Genomic DNA, 19275 nt, shown 5'->3' with positions numbered 1-19275 from the left:
GAGGGAGATAATCCTCACTCCTAAGCTCACTAAGGAAGGCAGGGACACATCCCCGCCAGAAACGTATCCCATCAACCCCAGCACCCCTGACGGCTCTCCGCTGGTTACTGTAGTGGATCTGAAGGACAGGAGAAAAGGGAGTATGGAGCCAAAAATGAAAAGCTATAACGTACTGCTAGCAATTGAAAAGGTAATAAAAGATCCTGTGTGATTTTTTTTCTTTATAAAATGTACATAAAGAACATATACTCTTTGAGGTAAAAGTGAGACCAGTTTGTAATTTAACCAGAGACATTAACAACAATGGCAAAAAATAATTCTACAGTGGGTGTTCTAGTAAAAGAAAAGACAGTTTTGGCTATATACAACACTCGAGATAGTTAAAATGTAATAATCGTTATATATACATTAGATACATACAATTACAGTTATTTATATAATATTTACACACACAAACATACAGATTTTTCCCTTTGCAGGTGGTAGTGTACAAGCAGAAGTGCATCTGATCTTTCCTGAGAAGGTGCCGAGGCTGCTAATTCTTACTCACAGAAACGTGTATTTCTCTAACCTCTTTTGTGGTCCCATCTGTCAAAAAACATCTTGATAAGTTTTACAGTTGTGGCTGTTGCAGTGTTCTGGTCTCTTCGCCATGGGTGAAGGCCTGGAAACCTCCAGCCTGCAGCACGTGAAGATTGCGGCATGCCTGAATCCTGGATCCTGAGGAAGCAGCCGTGACATTTCTCCACTTGTCAGCCATGACCTTAGCTGTGAGCAAAGCTACATTAGTATTCATTTGTCAAAGCACTCGTCAACATTCAAGTTGTTTTCTCAATGAAAAGAATACCCGGAGAACTGACACGGCAGGGAATCAGTTGCAAAGCACCTGCCAGAGGTCCTTGGGGTGCTCTGGTGAGGTGACCCTCAACGAAGGGGAAAAACCTGACCATGTCATGCCGAGAGCCAGCTAGGAGAGAACGTGGCAGGTGAGGCTAGCAGGATGCATGGGAAAACATCAACATAGGGAATGTAAACACCTTCTCCCTATTAAGTTTCTTGTCAGGAGTCCAACATTGATTTTATAATTAAAATAATAGGGTTCCTTTCAGCTTAGTTGGAAACAGTGAGTTACAAAACGTGATGCGACAGGGCACTCTTTGCTGAACTTATACTTCAGATGTTTGAGGAGTGGGGCACAGGTGTGAGCAACTCATCCTAGGCATGGACAGCTTGACTTCATTTTTGCATGACTTGAGCTCTTTGTTCTCACTTAAGTTGTCTCCTTACACCACAACCGTTTCACTGAGGGATACGGGTAAGATGCTATTTTATCAAAGGAAAATGTAAGTGTCATCACTGCAACCTCTGAAAGCCTTGTTCTCCAGAAGCACTCACAGGTAAGCAGGATGAAATCTTCACAAATTTTGAATGTTGTGTTCTGGAAAGAAAACACATCATCCTTCCTACAATATAAAGCTCATAGTACAAACTCCCTGATCTGACAGCTAGAAAGGAAAACAATGTCATATTTTAGTAAGTCACATCAGGACGTACTTTCCCAAGTGCCCTATATTTGGGCTCTTTTTTTTTTTTAAGCTCTTTTTTTTTAATTACATATCATTTTTAATCCAGAGATACAAATATTGTAGCCTGGCCAAAAGCAGCCAAAAAAGGGGTCTGAAGGTTGCCGGGGTGTGAAGGAGGAGGAGGTTAACACCAGGAAGGATGGAGAGAACATCTTTTAATCACAGCTAGAGCTGACACAAGAACAAACGACTGAACTGGCCAAGAACACATTGAAGCTGACAATAAGAGCGGAGGGCTGCAGACACCGAGCAATGAGGCTCCAGAATGGTCTGACACGCATCACAGAGGGCAAAAATCACACGCAGCCTCCCCCTTCCACCTTTTAATGGGTTGCAATGTTGAGCCACTCCTGAATGGGGTCCCTGAATGGGGCAGCCACCAGCAAAAGGTCCACACCAGTAGGTCTCTCCTGCCCGAGTCCCATGAGATCCTGCCCCTGCAAATGTGGGGGTTAGTACATGGTCCCATGGGCCTCAGGGGCAGCGCGGCTGTTGGCATGGAGTCAAAGAAGGTGGAAAAATCTGGGTGACTCCAGGTACCCACCATGGGAGCACAGGAGCTGTGGGTCAGCAAGCCCCTTCGCACAAAGCAGAAGGAAACGAGGAGTACCACCTGGTTTAATTCCTTCTGCGCTGGTAACACTAACGCTTCTGCTGTGCTGGGGCAGTTGTCAACATTAGAGCATATTCCGGCTGCATTTCTTTCTTACCCCCCCAAAAAAAAAAAAAAGAAATGTAATAATAAGCTTTTTTTATAGGTTTTTATAGTCTTATGGGAAAATTCAAGGATTAATCCAGATGGCATCTATCTCTTTATTAGCATATCCATGCAAAGAGTGCTGATAATACCAAACTGTATCTTTTTTATTGAACTGTTCTAGAAAGCCATTCTTCTGATGGATAACACTTCTTCCTGGCAATGAAGAGATTTTCAATTATCCTTTGATACAGGAAAAAATGATACTAGTGTGCAAACCATCCAAAAATAAAAACAGCTTATCCTCTTCCACCAAGAGCAGAAAGAATTTTCTGAGTCTGACTAAACTACTCATTACAAAGGCATTTCACTGACCTTATGAGGCAGTAAACTGGGTTTGAATAATAAGTTGATATATTAACTGCTCGGGTCTGTTTTAAAGTTTGGAGATCCTGATTGCCCAAAGCTGTTGAGAATAAATTGCACCTTTTAGGCTGGTGCACGAAGAACAGATTCAGCTCCCGGTGTCAAAAATGAAACGGCTCCCAGAGCAGCCGAGGCATTTTGGCAGGGGCTTTTGGGGGCCGAGGACTTCCAGCTGCAGCCCAGTCGCCGCGCCGCTCAGCCGGCAGCTCCTCTGCCGAGGTCTCCGGTTTCAAGAGGAAAGGCCCACATTTCCAAGGATTTCTGTGGGCCTGATAGTAAAACCCACTTAGATAACAGTCTCCAAAGCCTGGCTGATATGAAATGAGCTGGGTATAAAGATCCTGTCCTATGTACTATATGCTAGTTAATGCCTTTATTTTTATCCCATAAGGCACAGCCATTTTGATGGAGTCGAGAGGAGCTGTTCCTTACCGTTAAATGATAACTGTGCATTTGCGATGTGCTTGCACCCTTTTAATCTATGTTCTTTTACCGCCCGCCTTCTGCCCCATCCAGGACATAGGCCAGGCTGGAGCCAGCTGGAGGAGCAGTGTTGGGTTTAGTGCAGTGAGACTGAAGTATTTCGTAGTTGTGTGTTGGATTTCATAGTTGAGCTATGTGTTTTGTAAGAGGAATGAACTAGCTTGCAATTGCTGGAGATGGGGAAAGGAGAATAACCCGGTAACATCCTTATCCTAGAGCCTCCTGACAGAGAATAAAAACACTTGGGGAGGTTAACACGGAGCCCACCTACCGCTGCCTCTGGGAGCACCTGGCTGACTTGCGTGCCTGCAGCCACCCCACATGAAAATCACGTTCACTGACCCCACGGCCAAACCGCAGTTGCTGCAAAGTCCACATCTGCATAATCATATATTTCACAACCAAGTTAAAAATACATTAGATACATTACTGGATTGGACACCCAAGAACCAAGTAACAGGGTTTAGCATATTTCTCAGAAGAGCCCCTGGTTCAAACCCTCTCTGTGGTTTTTCATTGAAAAATTTCACAAATACTTTGTTCATTTTTATATCAAAGTGAAAAAAAAATCAAGATTAGGTAATAACATATCTCAGTTTGAACTTCTTGCTCATGGCCTGAACAAAGTAAAATCTTAGTGTCTTTGCAGTGGCTTATTAGGAACGTAAAGAAAGAGAACTCTACGTCTAAATCAACAGTGCAAAACCAGCCTTTCTTAGCATTTTCTTCTCCATTCAAGCAAGCAGAATAAAACTGAAAATAGACATGGAAAATAAATTTCCTTTCAGACAAAGGTCTGGCCTTTTCAGGACAAATTGCTTATCCTGCCCTGAAAGAAGACTTTGATCTTTGGCTGTCAATTCAAAACTTTTATCTAATATTCAGTATGGTCCTCCACCAAAGGAAAAGAAAACATCAAAGTAAGAAGAGGAAATATGGATTTCTGCTTTCAATCTTAGCTGGTGATCTAAACCAACAAACAAAATCTTCATTTTAGTATTTTCCAGCACAGCTTCCCGGCCATCGCAGTGCCTCTCCAAGCTGCCCCTTCCCACGGGTCGCGCGCACGCCAAGAGCCAGCGCTGTGGGCCACCACGCCGGCACTTTGGTACGCAGGGCCACGCTGGACGCTTGGGAGAAGCTTTTCCAGGTCTGTGCTCATCAACGGGCTCCCACATTTCAGTTTGAGTCTATTTTTAGACTTGATACATTAGAGGAAAAACAGGAAAATATTCTAAAGGAAGTGGAATGGTTCACATTTTACTTCAAAACGCTTAACAGACAGCCATCCTCCTCCCATATTCTCCGCTTCACCTGATCAGGACAGTGAAATTGGGTGTCGTAAAATACAGGAGCACAAGCTTTGTCACCAAAGCTTTGTCAGCAAAAGCTTTGTCATGGAGCCGAGAGCTTCGGTACGGCGGCTCTTCCAGCTGGCAAAGGAGCAAAGAGGGGTCAGGCAGCTCTCCTGATGGCCAGACGTCCACTCGGAGACACGGCTGCAAAAGCCCGCACCTTCCCTTCCGGCAGGGCGCCCGAGCCACGGCTGGCTTCCCCAGGAAAACGGCAGCGTTGCGCGAAGCCAGCCCCCCTGAAGACAGTCAAAATCACTCTTTCTCCCCAAAATACCGGGAGAGGAGCCTCTCACGCGATCCTGCAGCTCTTCGGCTTTCACGTGAGAACGGCAAGACGGCACGCGTGAACGCTGGGTCTCCGCACAGCGCGTCCCGCGAGGCACCGCGCTCCTACGGGAAACGCTGCAGCAGGCTCTCCCCGGCCCTCGCCCGGCCCTCGGGCTCCGCAATTAAAATCCAACGCGGGCCAGCGGGTAACCTCTTTTTATTGAAAAGCATATAGGGCTTGGACAGCCGCCGCGGGGCGGCGCAGAGCGGCTGGGCTGCCCGCGAGCGTCCCAGCTCGTCCTGCCCCCAGCACGAACCGGCCCGTCTTCAAGCACCACCGCTGCACCAGAGGAAAAAGCCAATTATCTCGGTGGCACGTGCACCCTGCTCAACAAACACACGTACCACTTCGCATACCTTACCTGGAAAGAGGCTTTATTGAACATAGCTGTAAAATTATCTCTTTCAGTTGAATTACTGAATTTGCACAAACATTTCTCTACAGAATAAAAAAAAAATCAAGCCTTGTCATTGTTTTACTGCATCTCGTTGTGCTTTTTATAGTCATATTTGCAAATATTATACTTGTTTGTTCGTTTGTTTTAATGTTTATACTCCAATTACTTGCATATCAGGGTTTTTTTTTAATCCTAGGGTGTTGAAAGAACACAGAATAATAATAATAATAATAATTATAATTATAATAATAATACTCTCCTTTAGACAAAAGTCTTTTTTAAATGAAGTTAAAAGCTGAGATAATTTAAGGAAAAAGGTCTTCAAATTGTCATAACCAACTGTCAGGGAACTTTACAATGCATTGGAAAACTGGCTGGTTCAAGGTATGGTATGTGTTCAGGTAGCTCAAAATCATTTGTACACGTTTGATTTTCTTGTAAAAGTGTTTTTTCGTTTTTTTTTTAAGATTTTGCTAAAATAATAAGATAACCTTTCACGCTCCGCCCAGAGTCTGGCTGCAGGGCAGAGGCGCCGCACCCTCAGCGCCTCCCTAACGCCAGCTTTGCAGGCCCTCTTTTGCCACAGAGATCTGCGTTTCATTTCGCTTTTCGTGTTTTAACATACACTGCCGTCACACACGCACACACCTTCTCGTCTCGCTGAAGCTGGGGCCAAGCTCAGTGCAGGTGGAGGTTAGAGCAAGAAAATCACTTCTGTGTTTTACCACCTTCTGCGCTAAGTGTATCTTAACCACCTTTTCCTCTGGTTGACCCACCTGATAACCTGGAAAAAGGAAAAAAAAAAAAAAACCCAAAAAAACCCAGTGCTGCTCCCATTTTCAGGCCCAACGGGAGCTACTGTCTAATGGATCATAAGCTGAAAGGCCATGGCTGTCTGGAAGGTGAAACAACAAATACCTCATCCGCAAGGGCTTACGCAGCGACTTAGGTCCGTCCAGCTCCAGAAGCGGCTCTGTTTTCTCGCCTGCAGTCTGCACGCTTAGGCTCCGTAGTTTGTTTAGAAAAGAGTTTACACAAACCACATTTTAGCAGTGCAAGCTTCTGTGTTGAAATTGTTATTATTATCTCTCCTTTTTTGTTTTTTTTTTATTTTTATTTTTATTTTTAATCAGGCTTGTTTCATTGAAGGCACTTGGTTTCCATGGCAATCTATAAAAGACGGTGGTTTGGTTTCTTCACGTCATTAGAACAGATGACTTAGTTGGGGAGGGGAGAGGGGTGTTCGGGTGGCCGCAAGCAAACTCCGATAAGCCTGTGTAATATGTAAGCCCAGGGCGCGGATCCTGGATAGTAATGCATGCAAAAGGAGACGGCATACAGTTATCAAGCACAGCCATGAGAAATGAAACATAAATGTCTTAAAACAGCTCTGATTTAGGGTTATTCTCTAGGGGAGGTGACAGCCAAAGGTGAAAGGGCCTACGTGTATTTATCTCTACACTGAAAACCTTCTCAAAGGGAAAATGAATGCCAGCTCTTCACATACCCTGTTTACAGTGAGCTGTTGCTCTCTCGCTCTCGCTCGCTCGCTTTTTTTAAATTTTCTCTCTCTCTCTCCTTCTTTTTTTTTTTTTCTGTTTTTTGTTTTTTTGGCAGGCCATTAGGTTTCCATGGTAACAAGCAAACTATTCATTTGAAACAAAACCAGCCATGACTTTGTGCTTTGACAAGGGTTTCTATAGCTCTTTTCCGAGAGTTCAACCAGATGATGCTGTATTCGTTATTGACCACAAAAGCACCTGAAGGTCTCTTCCTCCCTTAGGCCAGATACCGTTCTCACGTGTGGTTCATAGTGAGTTACACTCCCGTGATGCCTTTTACGTCCCCAGTGCTTTTTTATTTTTTATTTATTTATTTATTTATTTATTTAACGTTTGAGTCAGTCAGTGGAGGAATCTTTGGTAGTTTGTTTTTAAATGTCCATTTTACAAAGACTCTTTCTTCGTGCCAGTGCCTGGTGAATCTGTTGTAGCCTCTGCCAGGATAAGGTCACCTTTGATGACTTAAGACAGACATGAGGAGGACAACTGGGATAAGCCGTATATGCACTACTGTCCCAACAGCACCTGATCGTAAATCTACAAAAAGGGGGGAAAAAGGTAGAATTAACGAGCTGCCCGGTCAGACAAACAGCACTGCTACAGGGCCCAGAAAATAAGGGGAGCTGCCAGCACAGCCCGGCTGGGTGCAGCGGGGCGGCCGCCAGGGAGGGCGGCTGGGGCGGTCGCCGCCGCCTGAGCGATGAGTCCGGCCCGGACGCCCTGGCGGGAGCACTGCTGTCTGCCCGCGAAAGCGCCCGGCACGGCCACGTCTCGGAAACCCGGAGCCGGACAAGCATAGCACGTGCTGAACTGACCGGGGAGGGAGACGGGGGTACAACTGAGCGCCGCGACGCAGCCGAGGTCTGCATCACCGTGCGCCCGTGGAGGTGCAGGGGCAAACGAGGTCCACGCTGCACACTCATAGCTACTCAGTTCGAGGACTTGTTTGGGCACCTGTAACGTTTTGGTTAACGGGGGGTTATATCCACCCACCATCCATCTCGAGCCACCTGAAGAGGAATGGATCTATGGGCTGCTGGTTCGCTAAGTCTAAAAGAAGTGCAACTCTTCGGATTTAGCACTATCTGAAAAGTCAGAATAAGTCTGTTACTATCAACTGCCAATGACCCCTCAGGTCCTTGGGGCCCTCCTGCAGCTCAGCAGGTCCCTCAGCTGCCAGAAACTTGGCCGATCCGGGCCGCCTGCCTGCAGCACTGCAGCCACGCCGTGGGAGACATGCGGCTGTGTGCAACCCAAACCCGCCCAGAGCACAACGGCACAACACAGCTGCTTATTCCAGCCCACATCATAGTGCAACTCTCTGCTCTCTTCTCTGCCTAATGCCCACTTGCTTTTCACTTTTCACTTCCATTGCCGCTAAAATAGTATTTTCCTATCTAAAAAGAGACACTGGGACACCAGATTTTGTTTCTGAGGCAAGCTTTTCAACTTAAAGCTCTCCAGCTGAACCAAAACAATATTCTGTTCTCTCTTCTGTTGGAGAAAATCCATTTCAGAGTGTCTCGAATTCAAAGCCACAAGGAACTATTTGCTCTCTTGGATGGAGAGCCACCGGATGGAAGAGCCACTTACTGTTGGCCGGTTGGTCTGATTTCATACACTCTCCTTCCACGATTGATACGTCATCAATAGCAATATCGCCTTCTATGCCGGGACCACGGATCCCTTCAAATATGAGCTGCAAAGAAATAAAGAACAAGCCTTTCACAAGGCGGGAAAGATATGACAAATGGAAACCACTCGGCTGCATTTTGTGCAGTGTCAATCTCCAGTGATGAGCCTGGAATAATTTAAAAACAATCTCTATGATGCAGAAAAATGCAACTGAGTTCACACATACTGATAAGGTGAGTGCACCATATGTATGAGCTACGGAGGCTTTCAGGCTTCAGAATTAGCCGAGAAACAGTAACGCTGCTGTCTGCCTGCCCCAGGGAAAAGGCGTCCTTCCCACCCGGGGCACGGCGTGGGGCAGGGAACTGCTCCTGCTTCCGACAGCGAGCCGCAGATGGCCTCGGCGAAGCAGGCTGCGGTCATGCGCCCCTGCTCAGCTCAGCCAATATGCTAGTTTTATCATGTATATTTATACAAATTCGAAATTCCTGGAACAAAGAGGGGGAAGGAGCCTTCAGGACCAGGCTTCATTTCCCAAGGAAAATGCTGGATTCTCTAAATGCAGTTATCTGGCAGGACTACTGCAGCCTACGAGAAAAAGCAGGATTCAGCTGCTCTTGTATTGCCGTCTGTCTCCAGCCTCTTACTGCGAACAAACATCGAGTTTTCCATTATTTCCCACCATTTTTGTTTCCCAGCAGCCTGCAGAGCCTGGCCCCAAGATGCCTCGGCGCATCCCCCTGCCGCTGCGGGGATCGGAGACACTGCCAACCCCGTGTCCCTCCTGCTCCACTTCGTGGCACGTCACAGTCTATAGAAACACTGATCCCATCAAATAATGGTCCCTATTTATTAGAGATGTATTTTACGGAGCGAGGAGGGGTCAGGATAGGGATTTTATTCCTCTGCTAAATGGATGCCTATGATTTCAAGGGACTATTAATCCTTTCCTGGCAAATATTCCTGGTCCACGAGAGCCCACTTCTCCTCTTTGGGACAAGCAGCTGAGGTACATTTTCCTCAACCACTGCCACCGCCACGTGCCGCTGCCGTCTGCTGGGTGCCCACAGGGCAGGACCCGCAGGATCTGCACTTTCCCATAGCCTGCACTGGCGAGACCCACCTGGACAGTGGGCCCAGAAAAGAAGGGAAAACAGCCCTGGAGAGGCCATAAAAGCTGAAACCTGGAAAGGGAAACGCTGCCTAAATGGAGGAGGGCGGCTTGCGGCAAAATCAGCGGTATTACTTGCCATAATGTTCAATATTAGCTACGGATTACAGCTGTACGAAAGAAACAGTTATCTGCTACCCTTTCCCAAAACTGATGTGATCCTGTCCTGCCATACCGCTGCCTTAATTAGCGTTGCAGAAGAGCAAACCTATTTTGTGTTGCAGGAAATTTATTCACTAGCAAACTTCAAAGCCTTTCTAAAGAGATGAAGAGAATTATGTAAGGAATATAGTTCCCAAGCAGCACCATTCACCCAGCTATCTCTCCACTCCCTTTTTCTTCTCATTCCAAATACTTTTGGTTAACTCAGATGACAAGTTTTTTAACTTTAATCTGCAACAAAATATGCATGATATTCAATGAACTTTATAGGGAATGTTGTGGCACTAATGAAGAAACTAACTCTTGGGGGTAGAATCAATTTGAAAAAAAAAGAATTCTATCTATCTGGAATAAAATACACAAATTGCACTTTGTCATAATCTAAATGCATTAGAGGGATGTCTGGAGCGCTTCGACGGGCCCCTGTTGCCACTGATTCCAGCAGGACGCAGATGCAGGCTGATTCTTTGGCATCTTCCAACATCTCTTTGCACATCGATATAGTTCCATCAGAGCTGCTCATTCAAAATTAGTAACGTTCATTATAAATATTTAGTAAACTCTCAGCACAGTGGAAGATGCCCCTGAAAACTGCGGAAGTGCTCAGCATTGTCCACGGCTTGGTCCAGCTGCAGCAGCCCACATTACACAACGTAGCAGTCCGCATCACACAACGTGCCAAGGTGCCAGACACCGGACCGCGCAGGCAGTCCTACTCTGCCTTGCGCAGGGGTGCACGGCCCATAACCTTGCCCACAGACATATCGTGCTTTTACTAGGCTGAATATATCCAGTAGGGGACTGACCCTGCAGTGGTTAAGCTGGCAATACTAAGGCATATATTTACAGTCTGATGGTTGTGTCCTAAGTCAGGCTGCAAGGGCTGCGTGGAGAGCACTAAATAAATGTGAAAGCCATGCATTTGGAGCAGGTGACTCCATCGCTATCTCACTGAAGTGTGATATTGTGGGTTAATTACTATAACAAGGTGGATATTAGTGCAACAGGGAACAGTAATTGGGGGAACAGCAAGCTTTTCCATAATTTACCCTGTTGTCTGAAAACAATGTCTCAAGTAATTATCCCTCTTACATTTTTTCCACTCTATTTCTGATAATGGGAAGCATTCAGCTTGAAAGTCTCTTCTCTTCTCTCCCAAAGTGCAGCTCGCCCTCGTACTTCTTGGCAGAAGGCAGATAACCAATCAACTGAGTGTAAAGTGAAATCTTTTCTGATAATGAAAAACACTCTTTCCAGACAAAAGGACTCTATACAAATACAATGGCCAGCATTTAATTAAAATCTGCATTTGGCAGTGGTCTTTATAGGTTTCAGAGATGGTTTGCTATTAGCCAGCTTGGCCACACGCTCAGAACAAATCACAGCAGATGAATATTGGCAGTGCATGAAGCACAAGCTATTTTGGAGCTCACAGTTACTTGCAGGAGGTGCCAGATGATCAGGATCTCCTACCAGTCTCTAGAAAAAGCTATTATCTGTATGCCTGTGATTTTACAAAGCTGTTGTTAGAAATAGTGCATTTAGTTGAAGAATAGAAAGGCTTACAAATATACCAAAGTCCACTCTGCTCTCTTAACAAGGGAAATGGAAATTTTTCCTTATAGTGTCTCTGAGGGAATTCACCTCGTGCTTCTTCAGCACAGTTTCAAGTAGATTTTACTTTCCCAGAGAGTTTCCCAAAGATAAGTAGAGATGTACCTAACGAATGCCAGGCTGTCCCTATCTGCATACAGTGATGACAGAGCTGTATCTTCTAAGACACTCCTTCCTGGCCTTCTCTTCTTCCCAGCCAACTACCACAGACTGGCTCTAGGCACCATTTCACTGTAAGAGGCTGAAGATCTCAGCCTGCTTCAGGTGGCCAGAAGTGAAAGTGAGGGCAGCAGCAACAATGATTATCCCATCGCCACTGTAAGAGAGGCCTGTTCAGAGATTTTATCTGAGAAGCCCAGGCAAGAGTGGAATGAAAATTCAGCCCCGTTATGTATCGCGGAGAAGGTGCATCCAGCTCAAGTGGCAGTACTTGGCAGCAATTCAGGGGAGCTTGTGCTTCCAGCTCCTGAGTTATAACTGCTCTACAGAGAACTTTATTCCTCGTTGTGTGTGTCCATCTTTGGCCAGCTGTCTTCACTCTCCACTCACTAGAATTTATTGTATTTTGTGGGCACACCTTCATTTATTTATAGACATATCAGTGCCTACCTGCAAAAAGCCTCTTTTGGCTTTGAGGAATTAACTGACTTGTGCTGATTAACCTGCCCTGAGTCACTGCAGGGTTTTGTAAGCCAGCTGAGAATCTAGGAGACCCTGGGAGAAAAAAATCCCAAGCTAGATAGGGTAGCTGGCACCACTAACTCAAGGTCTAAATCAAGTCACCTTAAAATCTTAAAGTCTACCTTTGGAGCTGCAGAAATTAAATTCTGACAATGGAGATCTTCAGTAACCCTTGCTTGGTAAGGCTAAAGAACAAAACTCAAAACTGTCACACTGGCTGCAATTTAGTTTATCTATCTCCTTCAATTTCCTCCAGTTTCAAACAATGGCAAGTTCCAACCCCTAGGCATGGTCTACCACAGCTGAAGCTAGAAAAGATCTTTTTTTTTTTACTTTCTCTTGTTCACTGATGAATTTCTTCCAACTTCCGGCTACAGGGGCTGGCTGTGTGCATGGACCCACGCGGTGGAGAGGGTCTCAAAAGCAGCCACAAGAAGACTTCAAGGAAACCGTAGCCGAAGGAGGTGGCAGTGCTCCTGCTCAAATTTGAGCTAAAATCAAGGACTTCACAGGTGCCAGCATGCAGTGTATCACTTCCACATGCTCTTGTTTCTGTTTATTGTCCTTCTATTTAATAATATTTAATAAGTTAATGCCTTACTGAGACAGTTTTTTGCAAAACGTTTTCTGATTCACAGCACTGTAGTGCTCTCAGCTCTTCAAGACCGAAGCTTTGTTATATATCATGGGGATTGGGAAGGTATAAAACAAATCCGGGTAGCACTTACCCATACAAATTAACCTATAAAAAGTTTTAATTTCTGTGTCAGTGTACTGTTTTACTGCAAAGATTCACTTCGATTCACTCTCCTTAAATTTAACTAGGAGGTTTATATTCTTTCCTATTTAGACTCCTCAACGGAAAATAAAGTTTGGTTGACGCAAGAGCAGCTAAAAAAGTAATTTAAGGTTCCTACCACTCTGACATTTATTTTGCTATATTTGTGGAGACTTTCATGGCTTTGCATTCGTTTTATGCCGAGGCCTTTAAAAACAACAATGTAAAAACGTGAAAAATGGACAAGTAGAGGAGTTTCCATTTTGTCTGCCAGCTAGCGGCACCAATGAATATGTTTTTAAAGAAATATAAGGCAAGGTGCCCCAGTGCCAGGAATGACCCAGGAACGTTTCTTTTCTGAAAGTGCAGTGAGGCCACAGCCCAAGGGTGACATCCAGGCTCCACCACGGGAGCTGGCTGCCCGGGGGCTCGGAGCAGGGGTTACTCCAAACAGCTGGGTTGTCTCGCCGGCTGCTCTAGCCATGCCTCACCCTGGAGGAGCCCTTGCAATGCAGAGACCCCATTTCTACCGCTCTCTGCTGGTTGTGCTTTCCTCTCAGGGCTGAGGAGTTGTCCCCGGGCTTGCCCCGACCACCCTCCTTCCCTCATCACTGCTATTGCTGGTGCCGAAACCAGCACGTCTTCTGCTCAGAGCTGCTCCCAAACTCTTCTTACTTTCGCCAAAGCCCACTGCAGCTCTCTGTTGTCTTTCACAGACACAGCTGCAATCACTTCCCTTTCATCTCCCCATGTTTTCTCTCTAGCTGCTAGTCCATTTGCTGTTCAGGCACTAAATCATTTTTCTCTCTGTCACTGTTCAGGCTTCTAGGACTTATCTTGGCTTTACCGATGCAACACTCACCCATCCTCATGGGCTTCCTGGTACTTACGCCCATGCCCTGACTGTACTTCTACACTCTCATTCCCCTTCCCTGCACTCTTCTTCCCCAATTCTGCCCCTCTCTGTTCAACTCCAACATCATGTCATGCTAGACTTTGCATAACCCTCTCCTATAATTTTCCTCTAATTTCCTCATATGCAACACTTCTGTGATCACATGGGCCAAATAATTTCTCTGCCATCATTGCAAAAAGACTAAGGCTCAGGATCAGGAATTGCCCATAAGGTGAATCCCAACCTACAGGTATAAAATAGTAGTTTTCATTTACATTAATATGACAGTTTTCCCCAGGAGTCAATACCTCCTTCAGGAAACCTGGACATTACAAATAAGGGAGAGGAAAACCTGGAGGAGAATACATTTTAGACCACGGCTTGTAACTTCATTCCTCAGTGAGGATAATCCCAGCCTTAAACACACGAGGGCTGCTCCTGCAGCTGCGGTACTGGGTCTGTTCCAGTTACGCACAGCTCACAGTGTGAATGAGAACTGCCCGTAATAGTCTATCAGCATCTCACTGTCAAATCAGAAAAGAAACGTGTGAAAACTTGTAATGACTTGCATAAGCCTAGTGAGCCAAGGCTGTAGCTTTGCCAGAGCAGGAATTCCACATAGATGCTGCTGCTTCTTTGTCACCTCTTAGCAAAGACTCAAAGATCTTTCTTTTCTTCCTTTGGAGAAAGCGCGTACTTCAAGAAACTTCTAACACAGACATCATGCTGTGTTTCCCAAATACATCTCACATGAAATCATTTTATAAACCATTTGCTAATCTGAAATAAAAAATATTTTACATAAGCTAACGGCATCTTCCAAAAACTGAGAGACAGTTAACTCTTCTAGCAAATACCGGTGTCCTGCCATTAAAGTGTGCATTATTAAGCTCTCCAGTGCACATTTGTTTACAACATTGAGAGCAATTATCTGTCCGTAAAGCAGCTTGTAGAGCTGCAATGAAGCTGTGAAACTCTGTATCACAAAGAAAGGAAGTGCAAACAGGCCATGTGCGTGACCCTCCTCTTCACAAAAAACAAATACCCTATTTCTGGTGTTTGTGCACTGGGAGTCTGTCACTCCGCTGTGAAACTCGGCAACGGCAACGCAGCTAGTCCCTTACCTGAAATGAAGTTGGGGGGTTTATATTAACCCGGGCTTGATTCCAGTGTTGCCCCTTATTTCCACTTGAAGACCATAATGGATTTTCTATTGTGGTCTGACCTTTTAACCGCAGGTACACATTCAAGCTTCCTAAAAGAAACATTGAGAACTTGAATTGGTTAGGCTTCTTGATGAAACAAAAAACGCAGAGCTGGCTAAAGTGAAAGTCTTGAGGGGGCTCTGCCCCATCACACCTCCTAGGCTGGCACCAACGTTTGCAATATAATTCTTAGGCTCTTGGCCATCGTTGGGGTTTCTCGCCCCGTTCCCACTCCGCCTGGGTCTCTGTTAGATCTGAGGTGCGTGTGCAGAGTTCCTTGTCACGTATTCAAAAACTTTTAAGCTTGGGAAAACCTTAAATTGCTGAAGCGCGCTCACAGGAAGTAGACACAAAAATACACTGAACACCCCAGGAGGCACGGGGCATCCAGCGTACTTATTTCCACGGGCAACAGAGTCACGCTTATTGCTCTCAACTGCTCAGGAAAGACAAAAGACTTTCTAGAGAGAGAAAGGGAAAAGATTTTTTTTTGGTGCAGGACTCGAATTTAGTGCAAACAAGGCATTTAACATGTCCTCACCCAAGGATTAATACACAGCTCCGTTACCTAATGCTTATCTCTCACTTATAGACTGTCCAGCTGCTCGTTGACCTGGTGCGTGGTTTAACTAACAGGACGCTGTAGATCCTGGCAAATATCCTGCTTCCGAGGTAGATGAGCTGCCCTTACTCCTCTAAGGAGCGTTGTGCTTTCTGGGAAGCCACGTGGCTTTTAGAGCAAGGGATTAGAGAGCACAGCGTGCAGGAGGATGAGCAAATTTACCTTTTGGGTAGGAAGATGCACCAGGCCAGGCTCTGTCACCACTGCTAGGTGTCCTGGCAGCATACTACAAGCTGGGGAGAGGCCAGAAACGGTTCTGGGTCGTTACAGCCCTGCCTCTGCTTGGGGCCAGTGCTTTGGAGTCTCACAGCTGCTCTTCTTCCTCTGCTTTCCCTGCATGCCACATCTGGGCTTGGAGGGAAGGAGAGTGATCATAGTCAGCTTGCGTGCTCACTGTGGGTGATGAGCACTTTTGAAGGCCAAAATAAGCTTGCTCCAAGTTCAAATAATCCCAGAAAAGCTGAGAGCCAGCCCTCGCAGCCTTTCCCCACTGCTGGCTGCTAGGCTACTGCTTCTTGCACAGACCCTGTTTGCAGTCGTAACGAATCACCTGTCCTCAGCAGCACTCCCTTTGCCTTAGCTCACCTCTGCTTCGTACACGAACATAAAGCACATTGTCTCGGTACAGCAAGAGGGGAATAAGCATCAACTTCATTTAGCAGGGTTTGGTAATTCACAGTGTTTTAAATCTGGAGTCTTTGTTCCCTCTTGCTCACCACTGTGTTTGCACTGTTTAGGGCAGTGCTATGTCTTTGTACTATGCAAATCATGACATTTGCCTTAACGTGAGGAAGTTCACATTGTCAAGTTCACGCAAGACCACTGTCCTCGAGGATGTTAGGAACGGCAGCTGGAAAGCCATAAGTAAAGCTTCCCCTTTGGATCAGTAATGATCCTTTTTTGTCCTGAGCAAAGGGTGCAAAATGCAAGTTATATTTGCAATGAAACGTCTCAGATCTGAAGCAGCTGCAGAGTGACTCAGCTCCTGCTAATAAAAAGTTCTTATTTCTAGCAATAGCAAAAGTCGGTGCCTTGAAAAACATAAAACTAAGTGTGTAATGGAGCAGCAAATACTCTCATCATGGCTCTTTCACCAGGGTGCCCACAATGAGCCTATACATCTTCTTCAAAGCAGGTGGGGGAGCTGCGCTCGCCCGAGTGATGGGGCAGTATTGTGTCTCCCACTTGCCTCCTACTGCAGCGCTTTTTATTTTTTAAATGCAGGGGCGGGTGAAGAAGCAGCACAAAGGCGACACGGCTCTGAACAAGAATAGCCTGTCTCTGCCTACACGCACACTGCTTTCACCCTTCGGTGAAGGCTGATACAGCCCATGATGCGGGGCTGTTTGAAATAACGGAGTAATTTAGAACTGAAAAGCTGGTAATTCCGTCATTGCTGCAATTCTGTCAGTATAATTCTGTCATTATAAAGATTTAAGATTGTCCATACTATAGTCAGCCTCCTTGCGTCACATCATTTCTTCCCATTAAGAGCAGGATGAGCAGGCTTACGGAAAATATGAAGTAGTCATTCCTATACCTATCGCTCCGTCGCTGCCCAGCAAGGTGGTTAGTACGTCCCGCGCCTGCCTGGCCTCGTTCCCAGCTATGCACACACCCCTGCCCGAAACCGAGCTGAAAATTCAACTTATGATACCGGCAACAGATGACTATCCTTGAGACATAACATGTTCTGCCAGTCGGTCCTAGGAAACGTTGTGTGGCTGTCGCCAAACTCACGTCGTGGTGGAGACTGGGGTGGCGACGTGGTTTGCACTGAGCTGCTTGCAGACAGAGCTCCTCTGTGGACTTAAAACCGCTCTGATCTCTAGGCAAGTAGGCAATGGAGGGACTCAAGTAGGAGATGGAAACACCAGTGGACAGGAATTACAAACGTGAACCGAAAAAAGACTTTCTCTTCTGGCAGTTTCCTGCCAAGCGAATCCAGGGTGCTTGGAGAGCTCGGCGACCAGCAGCGCCGCGGGGACAGCTTGGGCGCTCGTCACTGCTGGAACCGCTTGCACCATGTGTGCTGATAGCATGTGTTGCTTCGCTTTTTGTTTTGTGATGGCTCTCTAATGATAAGAAAAAATATTGTTCTTGAAGAGGCAATTAGAAATGCTCCATTTCAGAGCGTAGATCGAAAAATCAGAAACACAGATCGTTTCACAGGATGGTGATGGCCATAACGGAACGGCAAGCGCCTCCTGTCTCAGTTCAGAGACACGGTAATGACAGTGGCTCTTCATTCTCTTGTTCCCCAACAATGGCTTATTGGCTCCTGCAAATCAAGTAACACGAACTTCTGTTTCTCTTATGCTTCAGGGATAATCGACCTTATCCTTTTGAAGGATGTGGAGGGAAGCGTACGCGCTTCCTTTGCAGTTAGCGTTCCCAGAGTCACCTCCGTGTGACCTGGCAGGAATTAAAACCTGACTTGTAACTAAGAGCCCTCTATTTCAGGTAAAGAAATACACGTTATCTTTCGGAACTGAAGTGCCATGCCACAGGATGGAGGTCCCTGTTTCTCTCTTCAGAGCCTTGCTGGCTCCCGTGTACCTCCCCTTATTGCTAATGTTTGTAATGAAATGTTTGTCTTTTCTGCCAGAGGCACCTATGATCTGAACAGCAGGCACAAAAGCTGAGCTGGGTAAGCTAGGAGATTTTTTTTTTTTCAGTATAGTGCAACTACCATACTCTCAAACCGATGTCATTATAGAGGCACTCATTTGTGGGGGAGACAGAGCATCATTCCCCTGAAACATGGGAATAATAACTCTACAACTGCTTCAAAACCCTAAAGATATTGATAACTAGGGGAAAAAAAACACAATGGAAATGCTGACTTGTACCACCAAAGTCTACTGAACAATGTCACAGCATTATGGATGGAAAATCCCGGGTCCAAGGAAGGAAAAGGCTGGAATTTATTTAAGCCAAATCCCCCTTCAAGACACTTCCAATTTTCACTGAAATTGGTTCAAGAATCAGCAGCTCACAGTTATTCAAAACTGATAGCCTTTAGCACCGAGACCATACATGAGGGCTCAGCTGACAGCTCCTGTTCTGCTCTTCTGAAGTAAACCCTGAACTTGCGGTGCATGTTACAGCCTCGGTAGGACTCTGCACTGGCAGTGCGCATTTCCACCTAGGGATAAGATGCGAACAGCCAAAGCCTCTAACAGTTCATGCTAAAAGAGTCGATCTGTTTTAGCAATGAGAGTTAGAACTATTCACAGGGGATTAATTTTTACTAAAATGGAACTTTTCTGAAAAAAATATTATAAATTAAATATTTCATACAGAACTACAGAATCGCTGAGGTTGGAAGGGAGTTCTGGAGACCACCTAGTCCAACCTCCCCAATAAAAGCAAGGTCACTTAGAGCAGGTTGCTCAGGACTGTGCCCAGCCTGGTTTTGAATGTCTCCAATGATGGAGACTCCACAACCTCTCTAGGCAGCCGGCTCCAGTGTTTGACCATCCTCACAGTAAAAAAACTTGTAAAAAACCTTTTTTTCTTTAGTGTTTTTTTTTTTTTTGAATTTCCCATACTTCAGCTTGTGCCTATTGCCTCTCATCTTGTCACGGGGTACCAGTCTGGCTCCTTCTTCTTTACATCCTCCCAGCAAGTATTTATACACATTGATAAGATTCCCCTTGAGCCTTCTTTGCTCCT

General features: G+C 45.7%; 1 protein-coding gene across 1 annotated transcript in view; it reads right to left on the bottom strand.

Annotated features, from left to right (window-relative positions):
• Positions 1-258: 258 nt before the first annotated feature.
• The window catches only part of MDGA2 (MAM domain containing glycosylphosphatidylinositol anchor 2), a 411004-nt gene continuing 391987 nt past the window's right edge, over positions 259-19275 (bottom strand). The window contains exons 15-17 of the mRNA XM_068947620.1: positions 14895-15025; positions 8428-8533; positions 259-7371 (exon numbers count right to left, since the gene is read on the bottom strand). Of these exons, the coding sequence (XP_068803721.1) occupies positions 7283-7371; positions 8428-8533; positions 14895-15025 (326 nt within the window). The 3' untranslated portion in view covers positions 259-7282. The remainder of the gene's footprint in view (positions 7372-8427; positions 8534-14894; positions 15026-19275) is intronic.

Source organism: Struthio camelus, chromosome 5 (assembly GCF_040807025.1).
Source record: "Struthio camelus isolate bStrCam1 chromosome 5, bStrCam1.hap1, whole genome shotgun sequence".
NCBI lineage: Eukaryota > Metazoa > Chordata > Aves > Struthioniformes > Struthionidae > Struthio > Struthio camelus.
This window is presented reverse-complemented; position numbering and strand designations above follow the sequence as displayed.